Source organism: Phascolarctos cinereus, unplaced genomic scaffold (assembly GCF_003287225.1).
Source record: "Phascolarctos cinereus isolate Bilbo 61053 unplaced genomic scaffold, phaCin_HiC Scaffold_726;HRSCAF=1367, whole genome shotgun sequence".
NCBI lineage: Eukaryota > Metazoa > Chordata > Mammalia > Diprotodontia > Phascolarctidae > Phascolarctos > Phascolarctos cinereus.
Genome location: NW_027556098.1, coordinates 257509661 through 257528283, shown reverse-complemented (window position 1 = coordinate 257528283; position 18623 = coordinate 257509661). Strand labels below are relative to the sequence as shown.

The window sequence follows — 18623 nt, the reverse complement described above, 5'->3', positions numbered from 1 at the left end:
TGTGCTATAAGATTCAATGAATATTAGGCATTCAGAGAAGCTTGGGAAGATGTATGTGAATGGAGATACAATGAAGTAAAGAACCAGGAGAACAACATACACATTTAATGCAGTAATATAAATAAAAACAACAGTTAAAGACAGCCAAACTTTGAGTAATTAAATAAGCAATCTTAGTCCAAGAGAACAGATGTTGAAACATATACACTTCCCTCCTCTCAGTCGAGGTAAAGGAAGAAAAATACACAGAATGTTGCATGAACTCTCTCACATACATTGTTGCTGCATCTATTGTTGGTTGACTGCTTTTTAAACATTAGAAGGGAAGCTTAGTGTGAAAGGGAAAGTTGGGAAGACATATGAAAACACAAGACACCAATAAAACTTAATTGAAAAAATTAATGTCATGTAGATAGTAATATTAAATCAGTAAATGTCAATCCCAAGCTACGTATCATCATATAAAAATGGTAGTCAATGTGGGCTGTTCTAGTTGACTAATCTCTAAATAGAAGGAAGCCTGTGAATGTTGTGTCATCATCCGCATCAGCAAACAAGCCATTAAACTTTTCTCCTCCAGTCACTTGCACCCACACCTCATCTCCGAGCTTCAACTCAAGGATAATGCCCCCAGAGGCCTGGTCCTCATTACCATGATAGCCGTCTTTAGTATGTAGTACTTTGACCCCATTTTTAACTAAAGATACATTTACATTTCTGGAGAAAACAGTGATATGGTAAGTGAAGTAATATACTCCATCAAAATGGCAAGTGAATTTTCCATTAGTTGAATTGTAATGATTCTGTTTGTTATAAATAATTTTATCAAACTTAATGGGCAAATTTGAAGAGGGAAATTTGGTAAACACAGTAAGACCCACAGTAAAAGCACTTTTGGGTGAGCTTGGGTGATCACCAGTTTTCCCCTTTTCTCCTCGATCCCCTTTCCAGCCCCTTATTCCTTGGGTTCCTGGCTCACCCCTTGGTCCCATGGGACCAACATCTCCTACAGGGCCTGGCATTCCAATAGGACCAACAGGGCCAGGCAAACCAATATCTCCAGGTGGTCCAACTTCACCTTTTACCCCTTTTGGCCCAATTGGACCCACATCACCCTTAGTTCCCTTTCGTCCTTGTAGCCCAATCTCTCCTTTTTGACCTTTGTCCCCCATGGGACCAATAAATCCTTTTGGTCCATATTTCCCAGGCCAGCCTCTCTGCCCTTGTTCACCTTTGTTCCCTTTTGCTTCAACTTTTCCATCTGCTCCTAAATAGAGGAAGAAAAAAAAGTGGGATTTTTTGTGAAACATTTCATTTTTGAAAGAGAGCCTTCATTTTTCTACTTAGAAGCAGTGTTGCACAGACAGAGCACAGATTTGGGACTAGACATGCGTTCAATTCCATCTTCAACATTTACTAGTTATAACACTATTCAATAAGTCATATAATCTTCTATAGCTTCAATTTCCTCATCTACAAAATGGAAGCTGTACTATTTGCTTCACCAGAGTGTGAAAAAAGTGCATTGCAAATCTTAGGGTACTACATAAACATAAACCCTCTGGGCCTAGAGCTGAAAAGAATGAATTGCCTCTGATAAAAGATTGAATTATCTTTGGAAAACTGAGTTCAGAAAGAATTTGGAGATCAGTCCTTCTAAAGAGAAAAGGGTATTTCCTGAGCAGTGTTGTTTCCTGGAGAGAGAAGAGGAACACTCTTGATTTCTTCACGTAGAGAGCAAAGTTAATGTCGGGGAGTAGGACAACAGATCTGGACCTTGCTACTTTCTCTATTATAATCAATGATTTAGGCAGTGCAAGACCAATAAAAAAGGGAACTAACTATCCAAAATCAATTGCTCTTCTAGGAGATGGGGGGAGTCCAAACTGCAAGGGGCACATTAACTCTTGAGGGAAGATTGTGTAGGACTCTACTGGAAATCTAGAGATACAGAGGAATGTCCAAAGGTTGCCATAATGGTAACCCCAAGTTCAGTTCCCCTATGAGGAGAGTTGAAGGGCTATTCTGAATGTCTTAAATCTTTTCTGTACTGTTTAAGGATGCCTGAGAGTCCTTTGTGTGCCTTATATGTTCTCTGTTTTTGTTTATGGACACATGTGAGTTCTTTTCATACTATATTTCTTCTTCTTCTTCTTCTTCTTCTTCTTCTTCTTCTTCCTCTTCTTCCTCTTCTTCCTCTTCTTCCTCTTCTTCTTCTTCTTCACAATGGGGTTAAGTTACTAGCCCAGCTACTAACTGTTATGTGTCTGAGGCCGGATTTGAACTCAGGTCCTCCTGAGTGCCACCTAGCTGCCCCCAAGTTATACATTTTCTGAAGAGTTAAAATAAAGGCTATCCTACCTTATATACCATATACCATATATACATTGAGCATTTGTACAGATTAAGGGACCTTTTGACTTACATTTGCTTAAAAGTAAACATGAGTTGTACCTAAGTTATTCATAGAGATTCCTTGGGGGAGAATCAAGGCAAAAAGAGAGGGACAGAAATGCCATTTTTGGAGGCTTTCAGTATCAGATCCACCCTATTAGAGTCCAGAGGCTTAGGGATTAGGCGGAGGGACTGAATGATTGACTACATAGAGATAAAAATAACAATTCCTATCATTAAGGAACTAATAAACCAATGTGGTGATATGATATATAGACAAGTATGATAAAAAGTATATTGTGACAAGAGCAGCTGAATGGCACTATAGTGCAGAGAGCCTGGAGTCAGGAGACCTGAGTTCAGATACAGACTCAGACACTATTTGCCTCAGTTTTCTCATCTGTAAAATGAGCTGGAAAAGAAAATGGCAAACCATTCTAGTATCTTTGCCAAGAAAACCCCAAATTGGGCCACAAAGAGTAGGACATGACTGAAACGACTGAACAACAACAACAAAAATATTGTGACAGGAGCAAAAGAGATCCAGACAAAATACTTTAAGAAAACTTGATGAAGGAAGTGGGCCTGAGCTGGACCTTGATGGAAGGGGAAAATGTAAACAGAATTTCAACCTGATGCAATACAGGTTCAAGGAAATATGGTGGGCACACCAATTAACATGATCCTGCAAATAAGAATCTGTACACAGAAATGGTTTTGATTCTTATTTATACTCTTTTTGTAGAGAGGGAAATTAAATTAGTGGCACTGCTGGGATTAAGTCACAACCCTTACCTCTTACTCAACTGCTTAGACTTTTATATAACATTGACTCTAAAGAAGATCTATTCCTGTAAGCAGGAAAGAGAAGCCAACTGACACACATATGATTACACTGTCCCAAAATGCTTTGAATCCCTTGACTACCTGCCACACAATGTAGCCTTATATGTAGCAAATACCTAATAGTCAATAAGTATTTATAAGTGACTACTATGTTTCCAGGCATAGTGCTAAGTACATTGATTGAGAGTACAGGGTAAGAATATTTCTACGTTAGCAAAAACAACTCTCTGACCTTGTTTTCCTTTTTCTCCATTTATGCCATCTCTCCCTGGGTTCCCAGGAAGTCCTATTTCACCTATGCAAGAGAGGAAAGCATATAACTTTAGCAATAAGTTAGTCTCTTGAATGAAATTTAACATCAGAACAAATCATTGAATTTTTCTTATAATTGATACTATAGATCAGTAATTGTGCATATTGTATGGATACAGATATCCCCGGCCTATTTGTGCTATGTAGAAATAAAATAACTGTAAAGATGATGGGATAATTTCCCCAACAACCATTAACATAGAATACATGGAAATATGTTTAACATGATTGCACGTATGTAACCTACATCAGATTGCTTGCTGGAGTGGGGAGGTGAGGGAGACAGGGAGAAAAATCTGGAACTCAAAATCTTATAAAAAATGAATGTTGAAAAAGGGACAGCTAGGTGGCGCAGTAGATAGAGCACCGGCCCTGGATTCAGGAGGACCTGAGTTCAAATCCGACCTCAGAACCAAACACTTAACACTTACTAGCTGTGTGACCCTGGGTGAGTCACTTTACCCCAATTACCTAAAAAAACAAAAACAAAACAAAACCAAAAATGAATGTAGAAAACTATCTTTACATGTAATTGGAAAAAATAAAATATCATTTACAAAAAAAAATAATCCATGGAATAGTAGGAAAGGAATAGCAATTTTGTATTGTGTTTCATACAGTAGGCAGCAATGGTTAGACCATTGGCACAAGTGGAAATAATCTTTTCTTGGGAACCATGACAGTGTTACTGACAAATAATGCATATGTAGTCAAATGATTGAAAACAAAGTATTTCCATCATTTCTCTTCCATTCCACCAGTCCTGCAGATTAGTGAAGGGGAATATCCATTTTCCTCTTGTTGAATTATAAATGTATCATGTATTCAAAGTCACTACAAATGGAAGGAAGAATTCTGGAGGGACCTTGCTTAGGAAGGGGAAGTGACAGCTAAGGTAGCAGGGACATGACTTCACCATTGTGATAGAGATGAAAATTTCATATAGATCAGAGACATATTGGTCCTGGCTATTTCATTTTGGGTTAACGTCATAGTTATACTTTAAAAAAGAGAAGCTACACAAGAATACCACCACTAAACTAAAGGCAGTGGTAAAACAGGCCCCCAATTCAGAGCAACCAAGAATATTGGCAACAAGCATCTGGGAGTGGTAAAGGCATGGTTACATTGAATCAAGGGAATGAAGATGGGAGAGAGTCTTCTACGGCAAAGAAGATCAATGCCAGCCTCAGTGAATATACGTAGGGTCCTAGTGTAAAGGATCTAACCTGGTTCTTGCCTTCATTGGAGCCCTAACCAGGGCATTACTCCAAGGTACAAACACTGTAGGTGTCCCTGGAGAGGGTTTGAACACTGGAAAGAGGGGACCCTGACATTTTTCTTCTTATGAGGTGGGGCACCTAGGGTAATACTGTGAGCCTAGAGAACTGTACAAGTTTCTTTAGGAAAGAGAAAACCCAACAGAAAGAAGAGGGGGAAGTTGCCTTTCTATAGCCTGAAGAGGGAGTCTTTTCTGTATTATACTGATAAATAAAATCTGGTCTGTGTGTAATGCCTTGTGATCCTGAGTGCTAGTAAAAGCGAAGTGATGGCCATTCTTTTTTTTTAGGCAATTGGGGTTAAGTGACTTGCTCAGGGTCACACAGCTAGTAAGTGTCAAGTGTTTGGTCTAAGGTTGGATTTGAACTCAGGTGCTCCTGACTTCAGGGCCGGTGCTCTATCCACTGCTCCACTTAGCTGCCCCCAGTGGCCATTCTTTACAGAAGTGCCATCATGTACTGAAAGTTTCAGGTGTCATCTAGGTGGGGGAAGATGAGCTAGGTTAACGATGTAGGTGATTTTATGGCCACTCTTTGGGAGAGCATCTGATATTTAAAATCCCAGTTTTCAACTGAGGGATTTGTATAAAGGCTCCCAAAGTGGTGCCCCGGTTCTTCATTTCAGGATTAAGCGACTGACAAAAGGTTATAATGAGTATATTTTTATGGGCTAAATCATCAAGAGAGGCTACATGTGTTTGAACAAAAAGTAAACAAATGAAAGCTATGGAACCATCATATAGTCATTCATAGCCCATTCTGAAAAATGAATATTGCATTCTCCATTCCTCCATTTTTGAAAGTAGAGGAAATATAAGGAGGGATCCAGGTAGTGTCAAACCCAAACTGAAACACAAGTAGAATAAGAACTGACTAGATTGACCCCTCCCTCCCACTGTGGTGGAGCTCATAGAATGTCTGCACCCTTGGGCTCTAGGGAAGTATGGCTGTCAGAACCAATAGGATACCTGTGTCCCCTTTGTCACCCTTTGCTCCATCTCGTCCATCCCTTCCAGGCAAGCCATTATGCCCAGGACTCCCAGGGATGCCAGGATGCCCTTGTCTGCAGCTATCCTGTGAGACTAGGTCTTCTGTGCTGACTCCAGCCACCAGTAGTATCCACCAGATTCTCATAGCTTCAGCTGTGACCTAAAAGAGCAAACACAATTACACAAAGAGGAAGACCTCTTCTCCTGTGACCACAGCTCTAGCCTTTATTTTTCTCACTTGGCAGATGGCATTTAAAGGGCCCAAAGAGTTCAGGGTCAAGGCTGATTTTATGACATAATCAAGATGGAACTCAGATGAGTTTGTCCTAAACAGGAAGAATGTATCTTTAGGATTGGCTTGCCATGGCAACAGAGGAAGGCTCCCAATCCAGAAAACAAAATAAAAAACAAAAACCTCTCTCCCTCAGTGACTGCTAGTACTAGAGCAGGGCTTCTTAACTTATTTTGTGTTGTGGACCCCTTTGGCAATCCAATGAGGCCTATGGACCCCTTTTCAGAATAATATTTTAACTGCATAAAATAAATTACATGGGATTAAAAAGGAAACAAATTATATTGAAAATTATCAATATAGTTTTAAAAAAATAAATTCCCAGACCCCATCATTACAAACCCCTTTTCTAAAGTAATTGCTTTGTTTCTCCAGAGGTCCTCTTTTTTAAAAGTATAAATGATCATAGCTGGCACTTGTATGGTATTTAAAGGTTTTCAAGGTATTCATTAGATACATTATCTCATTTGCCCCTTTCATAACAATCCTTTCAGAGGTGCCATGGCCTAAGAATTCATCACCTCATGAATAGTTTATTGGTGACAAAGCTCTACACACTTAAATATACTGGTGCTTAGGCAGCAGACACAGTCTGATGTGGGATGACACTTAAAGTCTTCCCAGCATGGTAGCACCCCTCAGAGCCTGCACCGTACTGGCATAGCCTTCCAGAGCCCAAGGGAACCCGCAAATGGATGAGCCCTAATAACGGGACTTTGGAGGAGAAGATAAATGTTTGCCAATGAATGAGGTAGGGACTCCAGGATGGATACCACAGGAACTGTTATCTCTACTCTATACAGAGGAAGCAGAGGCTGGGAGAAGCTAAATGACCCCCCCCTTAGGACATAGAGCTAGTAATTGTTAGAGGGAGGATTCAAACCAAGGATGCAGAGTCTCCTGACTCCAAGGGCAGAGATCTTTCCACCACATTGCGCTGCTTTAACTTGAGGGACAGCACATTAAAGCCACTATAAACTGTTAACACCTTAAGGCACTAGTTTAAAAGATAATTTTTCAGCTGAGAATAGGGTTATATCGATGTATGAGGTAGCGACAGTGAGAGAGAAAGACAGAAAGGCAGAGACACAGAAACAGAGAGCCAGAGAGAAACTCACACACTCACTTGCGCGCGCGCGCGCGCGCGTACACACACACACACACACACACACACACACACACACACACACACACACGCGCGCGCGCTACACAGAAACAGGAATACAGAGACAGAAAGGAGCAGAAAGAGGGAAAAGGAAGGAAAGAGAAAAGAAATTCAATTCAATCCAAGAAATATTTATTATGAATCTACTTTGTATTAAGCAGTATGCTAACCACTGGGAATACAAAAACAAAAGTGAAATTGCCCCTTGCTTTTGAGAAACTTACACATTCCAGATGTGTCCATCTAACATGTACACAGAGAAATGAATACAAAATATTGTGGTGGATATATTGATTGAAATGACTGATGAAACAAAGATTCAAGTTTCGAGCATATTGATTTATTAAGCAATGAATGCCAATCACATAATAAATCAGGACTAGGCCTCCTCAGATTGGTACTGGTCCTCGAATATAGGAAGAGACAGATTTTTATGCATTAAAAGAAAATTATTAACGGGATACAAGATTAGGTAATCTGATTTCTAATTGGAGGAAAGATTGGGAAGGGGAGAGTGAAATCAGAAAAAGAGGTGTCCCACTCCCTCTGAGTATCTCTATTCAATCAAAGGAACAAGGAAACAGTAACTGATTGACCAGCACAGGGCCAGTTTTCAAATAAGACATAAGGGTTGCTTGAGATGTATAATTGTGAGAAAACTCCTTGCATCAATCTTTAGATCTGATTGGGTTTCTGATTAGCATAACCTAGGTCCTTAGTTAAGGGTCTCTAAGCTAACAGGTGGAGGTGGTCTAGCTTCTCAACCCCTCAAGGCTAGGTTGAAACAAGGCAATAAAGGTCTCTCACAATTCCCATAACCGAATAAAGTTTTCTCACAAGACAAAAATTGGAGTAGACCCATAATTGAATAGAAAATGAACTAAGCTAGATCCAGAATTGAGTCACAAGATTGATTCAGTATGGTTCAATCAATTCCCACAATACATACAAAGGAAATACAAAGTAAGTTGCAAGGCCTCTTGCAGGGGCTGAGCTGAACTTTGAAAGGAGTGAAGGATGACAAAAATTAGAAGGGAGGAGAGAGAACATTCCAGGCATGGGAAGAGGGTGTGGACTAGGAAGATACAGAAGCAGAGGATGAAATGACTTGTATAGAGAACAAAAGGAAGGCCAATTTGGCTAGAACATGTATGAGAGAGAGGATAACTTTATCAGTCTAGAAAGATATGTTGTAATCAGATGGAGAAAAGCTTTGCATTTTATAACAAAGTCAAGAAAGGCATTCAAGCTTCTTTTTTTGGGGGGGTGAGGCAATTGGGGTTAAGTGACTTGCCCAGGGTCACACAGCTAGTGAGTGTTATGTATCTGAGGCCAGATTTAAACTCAGGTCCTCCTGACTCCAGGGCTGGTGCTCTATCCACTGCACCACCTAGCTGCCCCCATTCAAGTTTCTTGAGCAAGGGAATGACATGGTCAGAACTGTGTTTTAAGAATATCAACTTGGCTTCTGTGGAGAGGTTGGATTGGAGAGCAGATAGATTAGAGGTAGGGAAATCAATTAACAGCCTATTACAATGGTCTATGTGAGACCAGATTGGAGGCTGTGTGACTGAAGAGAAGGGGATGGGTATGAGAGGTGTGGTAGAAGTCACCACGGCAACTGTTTGAGATGGAAGTCAAGGGATAGCTTAGATCTGAAGATGATTCTAAGGCTTCAGACCTAGTTGATTGGAAAGTATGGTGGTGCCCATGATAGAAACAGGAAAATTGGGAAGAGGGGCAAGGTATTTGGAGAAAATGATATTGAGCTGTGATTTAGACATGTTGAGTTTGGGGATTCTAAAGGCCATCTACAATGATGAAGATGTCTAGTAAACTGTGATGCAGGGGTATTGCTCAGGAGATGAGGGCTGATATGTAGATGTTGCAGTTATCTGCATGAAAAAAACATATATGTATGTGTATATTTGTGTGTGTGTGTGTGTGTGTGTGTGTGTGTGTGTGTGTGTGTGTATAAGCTAGATGGTGCAATGGATAGAGTACCAGGCCTGGGCTAGGGAAGACTAATCTTCCTGAGTTTAAATCTGGCTTCAGATACTTATTAGCTATGTGACCCTGGGCAAATCAAGTAACTATTTGCCTCAGTTTCTTCATCTTTGCCAAGAAAATTCCAAATGGGGTCACAAAGAGTTGGACATGACTGAAAAACAACTCTAAACAACAACAATATATAGACTACATATGATATGCATGTGTGTATATATATATATATACACATAATTTATATATATGTAAATATAGACACACACATACACACACATATATACATACACATATAGTTATTCCTTCCACATCTCAAGGCTTAGGGGCACAGTTGCCCCTGCAATCTGGAAAATCTGTGTAAAACTTTTTGGTCCTCCCTTTGTACCAGAGAAGAAGTCTAAATTATTATGGTATTACAAGACAAAATATGTTGATATTATGTAATACTACAAATATATTTTATGCATTTCTGAGTTTCTAAATTTTTTTCTGTGTTGTCTGAGGGCCTTCATGTGTTGTCTGTGGCTTCTGCGAAACTCTCCAGAAATTCCAATTTAATTTCTTATGCCGACCCGCAAAATACTGAAACTGCAGTAGGCAAAGTCACAGTGTAGAAGGGATAACTGTATGTAGAGAGGGAGAGACAGAGACAGAGAGAGAAGGGGACCCAGGGCAGAGCTCTCTGGTACACTCACATGGGACTTGGATGATGACCTAGCAAAGAAAGAAAATGAAAAATTAGTAATGTCTCAAAAATCTGGAGTGGAGAGGATAAAGAAGGCTCAACTCAGCCCCTGCAGGAAGCCTTTGCTATATGCTTTCCTTGTTAGAAGGAGTGTGTGTGTGTGTGTGTGTGTGTGTGTGTGTGTGTGTGTGTGTGTGTGTGTGTGTGAACAGTGTCAAATGCTGAAGAGTGGTCAAGGACAAGACTGAGAAAAGGCTCTTGGATTTAGCAGTTTGGACATTGTTGGCAACCTTGGAGAGAGCAATCTCAGTATGGTGGTTGTAGGGGAAGCCAGATTTCTTGGGAATGAGGAGTAAGTAGGATGTAAGGAAGTGGAGGATAAATGGAAAGTGGAAAGAAAATTGTTTCTGCACCTCCTTCTCAGTGCTGCTTAAGACTGGTTCCTGTATGTCGCAAAACAACCCTCTTCCAAAAAGCACTTGGGTTGTTGACTTCAAAAGGAAGTCTGCTTTGCAGATGGCCTCATGCTACATACTTAATAATGACATTGTAGTGCAAATGGGAAAAGCACTGGATTCAAGTCCTGACTCTTCCACTTAGAACTTGCCATGGGACCTTGGGCAAGTCATTTCAGTTCTGTGGCCTTCTGCTTCTTTATCTGTAAAATGAGGGTTTGGATGGAGTGATTGCTAAAGTCCCAACTTGAATGTTTTGTGAAATATACAAATATGTATAAAGCCGCCACTAAGGTGGCCCTGTTCTTCCTCTCAATATCTCATAGGCCCACTTTGTGAAGACTGTCTTCCCAACCTGAAGAAATCTCTTGCTGGGCCCTACCTAAGTCTTCCCTGAAGCCTCAGGACCAGTACTCTTTTCAAGAATCTCAGTAGTAACTGCAAGGCTAGCATGGGGTAGTGCACAGAATATTGAACTTAGAGTCATAATACACCTGTATTCAAAACCTGCCTCAGATGCCTGAGAGCTGTGTGATTCTGGGTCTTTTAAAATAGTTTAAAACAACCACTTAACCTCTCTGCATCTTGGTTTCCTTGTCTGTAAAGTGATGAGGTGGGGCTTAAGGGCTTTTATGGTCCCTGGCAGCTCTAAATCTTAGATTTTAAGTTCATTTTCTGCTCATTCAACTGCTTGGAAAAGGATTCGAGCTCCACCTTGTGGAAAAGGCTGAGCACAACAGGCACCATGTGTAAACCATCCCATACTCTGACTCAAGGTTGTTTCTTTCTCTTTTTTTTCTCTTCAGAGGAAATACAGATGTTTCCCATTGAAACTACACATTCATTTACCACTCAGGAAATTGGGCTACAGTTTCTCAGAGCCAAATTTCACGTATGATCCATATCAGCCTTTGTTTTCTAACTCAAAGTGACAGCACCCTGTAAATATCATCTGTCCATCAAACAACTTCCTTGAGTCTTAACTTTTTATTCCTCAGCCAAAAAAAAAAGTCTAACAACCAGCATAATGACAAACACAGGTATAACCCATAATCCATGCACCTACACAGTTCTTTTTGTGTTTTACTGCTGTTGTTTACCCCCAGTGACCCGTGGATCCTTGTGAATTAAGCTTCCTGTTAATACCTCACACATTTAACAAAAGAAGTTAGCGGTGGGAATGACGAGAGGACTTAGCCAAAGAACACATATTAGATATGGTGTTAGGCTCTCACACAAGATGACAGAAGGTCATCTTGGAAAGCGTGTGCTCTTTTTCACTAGCCTCCACAGAAGCCTTCTTCAGGGTAAATTAGGGTCAATATAACCCTTTATCCTCCCTCTATGATCACTAGCACTTTCTTCAGGGAGGCTACTAATTGTGTTCTTCGAATTCTAGGGTACTTAGAGGAAAAGGAAGACAGGACTGGGTTTCATAGTCCAATCCTAGTAAATGCCTCTGCTGACATGAAGAAATCAGAGCTGTTAACAGAGTTTAATGAAGTCGGTTGGCTGGCCATTTGTCAATCAGCCCTGTATTAACAAGGGTCCATTGAACATCCACTGGGCACATGTCATTTGAGGGCACACTTAAGAGAGCACAGTTACTGCCCTCCTGATGCTTACCATGAGAGATGGAACAGAAAACCAGAATAAGTATAAGCTCCTACAACACAAATACAGTAATTACAAGAGCATGCCTGCGGTTGGTGAGTGGGTGGTGCCAGGAACACAGACTTAAAGATGTTTCCTGACAAACAGGAGCCTTTAGCTGCAATGGTCTCCTACCCAAGACAATCTGAGATTGAAGCTCCAGAAAGGGTCTACTGGGTCAGCAGACCTCATCCCCTCCCCCACAAATTGAGTGTTATTGAATCCAGTGATGTTGTCTCTAACATTGACTCTTTGGCCCTTTACTAAGCTTCCTGAGTAGCTCTGTCCTTCACTTCAGGCGTCGAGATTAGGGTTCCCCAATGTTTCCCTTTTCTCGGGCCAGATCTCGTTGATCACTTGCATGCCTAGGTCACTGAACTTCCTGGGAAGGGAGTTTCCTTCTTTTCTTTTGGACCATAGCTATTCCAACAGCAGAAAATATTGGAACAGAATGAACTATAACAAGTTGCTCGTCAAGTCAATTTATTAAGCACCCACTCTGTGCCAGGACCTGAGCTAAGTGCTGGAGATACGAAGAAAGGCAAAAAATAGTTCCTGCTCTTAAAGAAATTGAAGTCTGATGGGTGAGGCAACATTCAAACAACCATGTACGCACAGGCTTGTACAACATGTACATAGACCGGTCAAATGAGAGAGAATCAGAGGAAAGGCACGAGCATTAAGGGAGATCTGGAAAGGCTTCTTTGAGAAAGGATCATTCTCTGGCAGGCAGGTGGCACAGTGGATAGAGTCTGTGTGACCCTAAGCAAGTCACTTAACCCTGTTTGCCTCAGTTTCCTCATCTGTAAAATGAATTGGAGAAGGAAATGACAACCACTCCAGTATCTCTGCCAAGAAAACCCCAAAATGGGTCACAGAGAGTCAGTCAGACGTGACTAGAATGACTCAGCAACAACAAAAGGATGACTTCTGGGAGGCAACAAGGTGTAGTAAATAGAGAGCTGGCCTCCAGGCCAAGAAGGTTTGACCTCTGACCCTTACTGGCTGTGTGACCCTGGGCAAGTCACTTAATGTCTCAGTGTTCCAGGAAACTCTCTGAGACCATAAACTGCAGAGAAAGTGCCCACCTACATTTGCAGAATATCAGTAAAACCACAGATCCTGCTCCTAGCCCCATAAGAAATTGTATTCCTATTTCTTATATTTTATTTTACACATCTGGAGCCAGGGTTTCAATGCAACTTGGAAATTAAGGTACATCCATGAATGTAAACATGCACATTTTAGTGTGCAACTTAATATAAACACATTGACTTCATGGCTTTCCTACAAAGAGGTTTTTAACTTCATTTTATCCCTTTTCCACTTCACTTGAGCAGAGTTCTGGCTGAAGACCCACAAGCCTTTCTGCTTCTAGCTCCCAGATTTCTCTCCTTCCCTAGAAGTGGTTCCAGGACACTGTCAGCTACGACTTTCTTCCTTTCCACTGCCCTACAGAAGCCAAATACTTTCCACATCCAATAGTAGTGAAGTGTGGTCTTTGGGGCCTAGATACAAGTGACTAAATTAAAACTGAATTAAAAAGAAACCCTCCCCTCTTCCTACACTTACCTGAAACCCAGTGTCCCAGGCTATATTTCCTCAGGTGTCTGTACTGAGGACTCTGTAATCAAGCTAAATACAATCAAGGCTTCCTGTCATCTAAATTCCCCCATGAAAATATTACCAGGAAGGGGAGGGAACAGAATAAGTACAGGATGTTTTGTTAAAGCATCAAAAATCAGGGACAGAGCTAAAATCAGGTAACTTCTCCAATCTAGTCATAACTTTTTTTCTTAAAGATCTAGCTTTTTTTTATCTTAAAAAAAAAGCTCAGAGAATAGAAGAGAAATACTGAAATGAAGTAACTAAGAAGGCATTGAGATAGTCCAAAAATACCCCACTCTTGAAAGCCTCTTTGGCAACTAGCAAGTTACTTCTGCTCCAGACTGATTCCTGCTCCTATTTTTTTTTTTCTATGGAAACTTCCAGTCCCCCTGGCCTATTTACTGTTCTTTACATACAACTGTCTTGTCCCCTATGTCTTTGCACTGGATGTCCCCTATACCTCCTCACCTTTGCCTCTTAATTTCTATGGCTTTCTTCAAGATCCAGTTCTAGTACCACTTTCTGCAAAAGACCTTTCCTAGTCCTCCCCAACTGCTAATGCCTTTCCCTGTCAGATCACCTTCCTTCTACTCTGTATATATCTTTTTTTTTCCAGCCAATGACAAGGTTTATTAGAACATCCATCATATTGGGCAGACACTTAAGACTAGATGGTCTCTAAAGATCCTTCCAGCCCTAGATCTATCATCCTGTGAATTAATTGTCCTGTTAACAAAAAAGATGCCAATGTATCCCAAAGAGATCATAAAAAGTGGGAAAAGGACACACATGTACAAAAATATTTATAGTAGCTCTTTTTTGTGATGGTAAAGAATTGGAAATTGAGAGAATGCCCATCAATTGGGGAATGGCTGAACAAGCTGTGGTATATAAATGTAATGGAATACTATTGTGCTGTAAGAAATGATGAGCAGGTGGACTACAGAAAAACCTGGAAAGACTTGTATGGACTGATGCTGAGTGAAGTGAGCAAAGCCAGGAGAATGTTGTGTGCAGTAACAGCTACATTATGTGATGACTAGTGTTGATAGATTCATCCTTCTCAGTAATGCAAGGATCTAAGACATCTCCAAAAGTCTCATGATGGAAAATGCTATCCACATCCAAAGAAAGAACTATGGAGTTTGAATGCAGATCCAAGCATACTTTTTGCTATTTCTTGTTTCCTCTTTCTAATGGTTTCTCCTATTGGTTTTAATTCTTCCTTACAACATCACTAATGGGAAAATATGTTTAATAGGAATGTATACATATAGCCTATGTCAGATTGTGAGCCATCTTGGGGAGGGAGGATGGCAGGGGAAGAAAAATTTTAAAACCCAAAAGCTTATGGAAGTGATTGTTGATAAATCAAAATAAATTAATAAAAATAAATTTAAAAAATATGCCAAGACTTAATGAACTTACCACAATTGACATTTGAAAGTTGCCTTGCCAATTCCCATTTATCAAAGAAGAAAACCATCTAGGGATTATGACCTGTCATCCACTATGAGGAACATTTCATTGATCTATCCTAGACTTAATGAACCCAAAGTTTTGGATATATAATAGGTATGTACTTACATGTCTATGTTTGTATGTGCTAACTGGTCCTAATATCAAGTTATCATGTCCAATATCATGTCCCCAAAATCTCCGTGGAAAAAACTCCAATTGCTTTCTGGCTTTCTCTGGCTTTAAGACCTCTTTGTTTTTATCAACTTCTCTAGTCCCTGAGTGTTTCCTTTTGAAAGGCAGTCTATTTTACTTCGTAGGACATTATGGTGGACAGCTAGGTGGCACAGTGGACAGAGTGCCAGGCCTGCAGTCAGGAAGACTCATTTTCCTTAGTTCAAATCTGGCTTCAGACACTTACTAGCTGCATGACCCTGGGCAAGTTATTCAACCCTGTTTGCCTCAGTTTCTCATCTGTAAAATGAGCTGGAGAAAGAAATGGCAAACTACTCCAGTATCTTGCCAAGGAAATCCCAAATAGGGTCAATAAAGAGTTGGAAACGACTGAACAACAACAACCCAAATCCAAACATGGGGTAATATATAAAGTGCAGTAGATTATGAGCCAGAAGCCCCAGGTTTGAATTTCTGATAATATATGACTTTGGGCAAATTGTTCATGTGTTTCATCACCTTAAAATGGAGGTGACAATACTTACATTATCTACTTCATACAGTTTTCCTAAGTGTTCTAGAAATGGAAACCAATATCATGATCTAGAAGATACCATAGTGGGGAGCCTTCCCTTCTACACAAATTCATGGCAAACTATGGACAATTTACTTAGTTCTTCTGACATATTAGATATTGATCTTTATGCCTTCCACCTTTATGATTAAGTGGATCAATCCTGAGGAATTAGGCAACCCTTTTGTACAGACAGCCTGCCAACAATTCCCTTGACAAACACTAGCACCTGGAAAAACACAAACCATTATGGGAATGGTGGGCATCTTCTTCTACTCTCCTTTCATCTCCCTCACTGCAACCTAATGAGTTTGTTTTGCCAACCTTGGAGCACTATGTAAATGCTGGCTATTATTACAATCTACTCTAACAATCTTCTTCATTCTTTACCTTCAGTCATAAATGTTGCTGCTACATTTTTCTTTTCTTTGACCAGAGTATGCCTGTCTTCAATAGGTTTCCCTACCCTTTGTTTTGTTTGTTTGTTTTGGTGAGGCAAATGGGGTTAAGTGACTTGCCCAGAGTCACACAGCTAGTGAGTATTATGTGTTTGAGTTCATATTTGAACTCAGGTCCTGCTGACTCTAGGGCCAGCACTCTATCCACAATGCCATCTAGTTGCCTCTTCCCTGCCCTTTGGGATAGATTCTTGATTTCATTTTTGGTTCTAAGGCCTGCTCATCAGCTCCCACCTATATAATTCTCTATTCTCTCATCCCAATGTCTACCTAGGCTTCTTTATTCAATTCAATAAGTATTTATTAAATAATTATCTCAGATGCTATATTAGGTGCTCAGGATACATGAAGTAAGACACAATCACTACCCTTAAGAAGCTTATAATGGGAAGAAATAGGCTATTTTTATGTTAACTATGATAGAATGTAGTTAGTGTCAAGAAGAGGTTGAAAGTACTATGGGAAATATGAGGGAGAGGTCATTTTCAATTGGGAGGAGGTGTCAGGGAAAGTTTCTTTGAGTGCCACCTGAATTGGAATTTTAAGGGAGAGATTTCAAAAAGTGGAAAACAGGCAGAGCTCATTCCACTTGTGAGTAAAGCTACGGAGACAAGAGAGGATGAGAAGGAGTACACTTTAAAGGAGAAGCCAGGAAAGGGAACAATTTAAGATAAAGCTAAAAGATAGACTGGAGTCAGACTGGGGTGTTCTCTGAATGCCAGGATAAAGAGTTTATGCTTTTATTTGGTAGGCAATGGGAGACCACAGAATGTTTTTGAGTGGAATACTGCATACTGCATACTTTAGCCAAAAAAAGAAAGGATTAGAGGAAGCAAAAAATGGAGGAAGACTTGGGTTAGGAGATAATGAGTGTCTGGATTAGACTACAGTGGCAGCAATAGGAATAGAAAGTAAAGACTGGATGTGAGAGCTATTTCCTCTTTCTTCCTTCTCTTTTCCCTCTCCCCTCATTAAGCAAGCTTCTTCACACTTTCGTCAGTTCCATTTTTCACCTTCCTTCCTCTCTGAGACTTTACTTACTGTGGCTTTATACAGAAAAGCCATGTAAACAAATGAAGGGCCTACAAGGAAAAGAAGTAGTTCCTGGGAAAGTCAAGGAAATACTTTTCAAAATTTTCACCCTGTATTTGGAAAGAAGTCACAACTTATAGCTTATTAAAATCGCTGGAAACCAGCTTTACAAATTATTTTATTTTACCATACAGAAGTAAAATGACAAAAATGGTAGGCACACATCATTTACAAGAAATGAAATCATTTACATAAAACCACATCAAGAGGAAACAAATTTTATAATACACCACTTCAGCTCAAATATATAACCAAGTTCCAGCAATTCTGTACATCATACCTTAGCTGTCAACAGCTAATTCATCTGTTTTGAAGCCGTCACTTGATTTACATGGGCAACATCACTTTGATGTAAAATAATGAGTTAACATTTACATGATAAAAGTTACAAAAAAATACTTGGCAAACTATGTAAGCAAGTCATACAGCTAGTGCTAATATTTACACAGTGATAGTTGCTAAATTACAGAATCAGTTAGAAGGAAGGCATTTCTTCAATACAAATGCCAATGACTAGAAAAGGGCCAAAGATATTGACAAGTGTTAGTCATGCTTAAGGACCTTGGGATCAAAAATTAGAGCAGTGGTCTTTTGCAAAGACTAATTATGGTTTATTTTCACTGTTTTATTCTGAGCTCCCTCCTTCACTGCCTATTGGAGAAAAAAAAATCGATAGCCAAGGGAAATTATAAGCTATTTCTGGAATAATCTTATAATAATAAAATGTTTGTCACCTGACACATTCAGAGATTGAGGGGTGTCTAATCAAACATTCTGATAAACTGGGAGTTAAGGTATGTTTCTCCAGCTACTCCAGTATGGTACTGTTTGTCTTTCAACCTACAGGGAGATACCTGGATTTAAAGACAATAGAAACCACAATTGTAACAAAAGCCCTTTGAGGCAGAGATCTATTTCCCTTGTCCCCAAATCCCCCAAACCACCCCCACACAACTCTAATAATTCTGCCCTAAACCTCAACTAATTACTGCTCTAATCTGAGTCTATTGGTATGCTAATTAACACGGTAGGGGACTTTAGAAAGGCTGATACATAGAGTTGTCCACTTGGTAAAGTACCAGAAACCACAGAAATTACAGTAATGTGCAATATATCCCAAATTTTGAACATAATGTGTAATGTATTCAAAATTTTGAAAATAACATAGCAATAGTTTTGCCATT

At 39.9% G+C, this 18623-nt stretch overlaps 1 protein-coding gene across 2 annotated transcripts; it reads right to left on the bottom strand.

Annotated features, from left to right (window-relative positions):
* Positions 1–89: 89 nt before the first annotated feature.
* On the bottom strand, positions 90–13732 carry LOC110215633 (uncharacterized). Of its 2 annotated transcripts, none has more exons than XM_020997254.2 (4): positions 13648–13732; positions 5801–5981; positions 3473–3535; positions 90–1267 (listed from the first exon to the last, which is right to left on the bottom strand). In XM_020997254.2, the coding sequence occupies exons 2-4, from the start codon at positions 5964–5966 to the stop codon at positions 498–500; spliced, it is 999 nt and encodes a 332-aa protein (XP_020852913.1). In that variant the 5' UTR covers positions 5967–5981; positions 13648–13732; the 3' UTR covers positions 90–497. The 2 variants fall into 2 exon arrangements, with proteins under 2 accessions (XP_020852913.1, XP_020852914.1); XM_020997255.2 differs by lacking the exon at positions 13648–13732 and adding an exon at positions 9978–9992.
* Positions 13733–18623: the final 4891 nt, after the last annotated feature.

Excerpts from the sequence above, each read along its gene's own strand:
- LOC110215633 (XM_020997254.2), bottom strand. The coding sequence starts at position 5,966 with ATGAGAATCTGGTGGATACTACTGGTGGCTGGAGTCAGCACAGAAGAC. Across the intron at positions 3,536-5,800 it reads GGGTGACAAAGGGGACACAG|GTGAAATAGGACTTCCTGGG; the intron begins GTATCCTATTGG and ends TCTCTTGCATAG. Across the intron at positions 1,268-3,472 it reads TGGAGAAAAAGGAAAACAAG|GAGCAGATGGAAAAGTTGAA; the intron begins GTCAGAGAGTTG and ends TCCTCTATTTAG.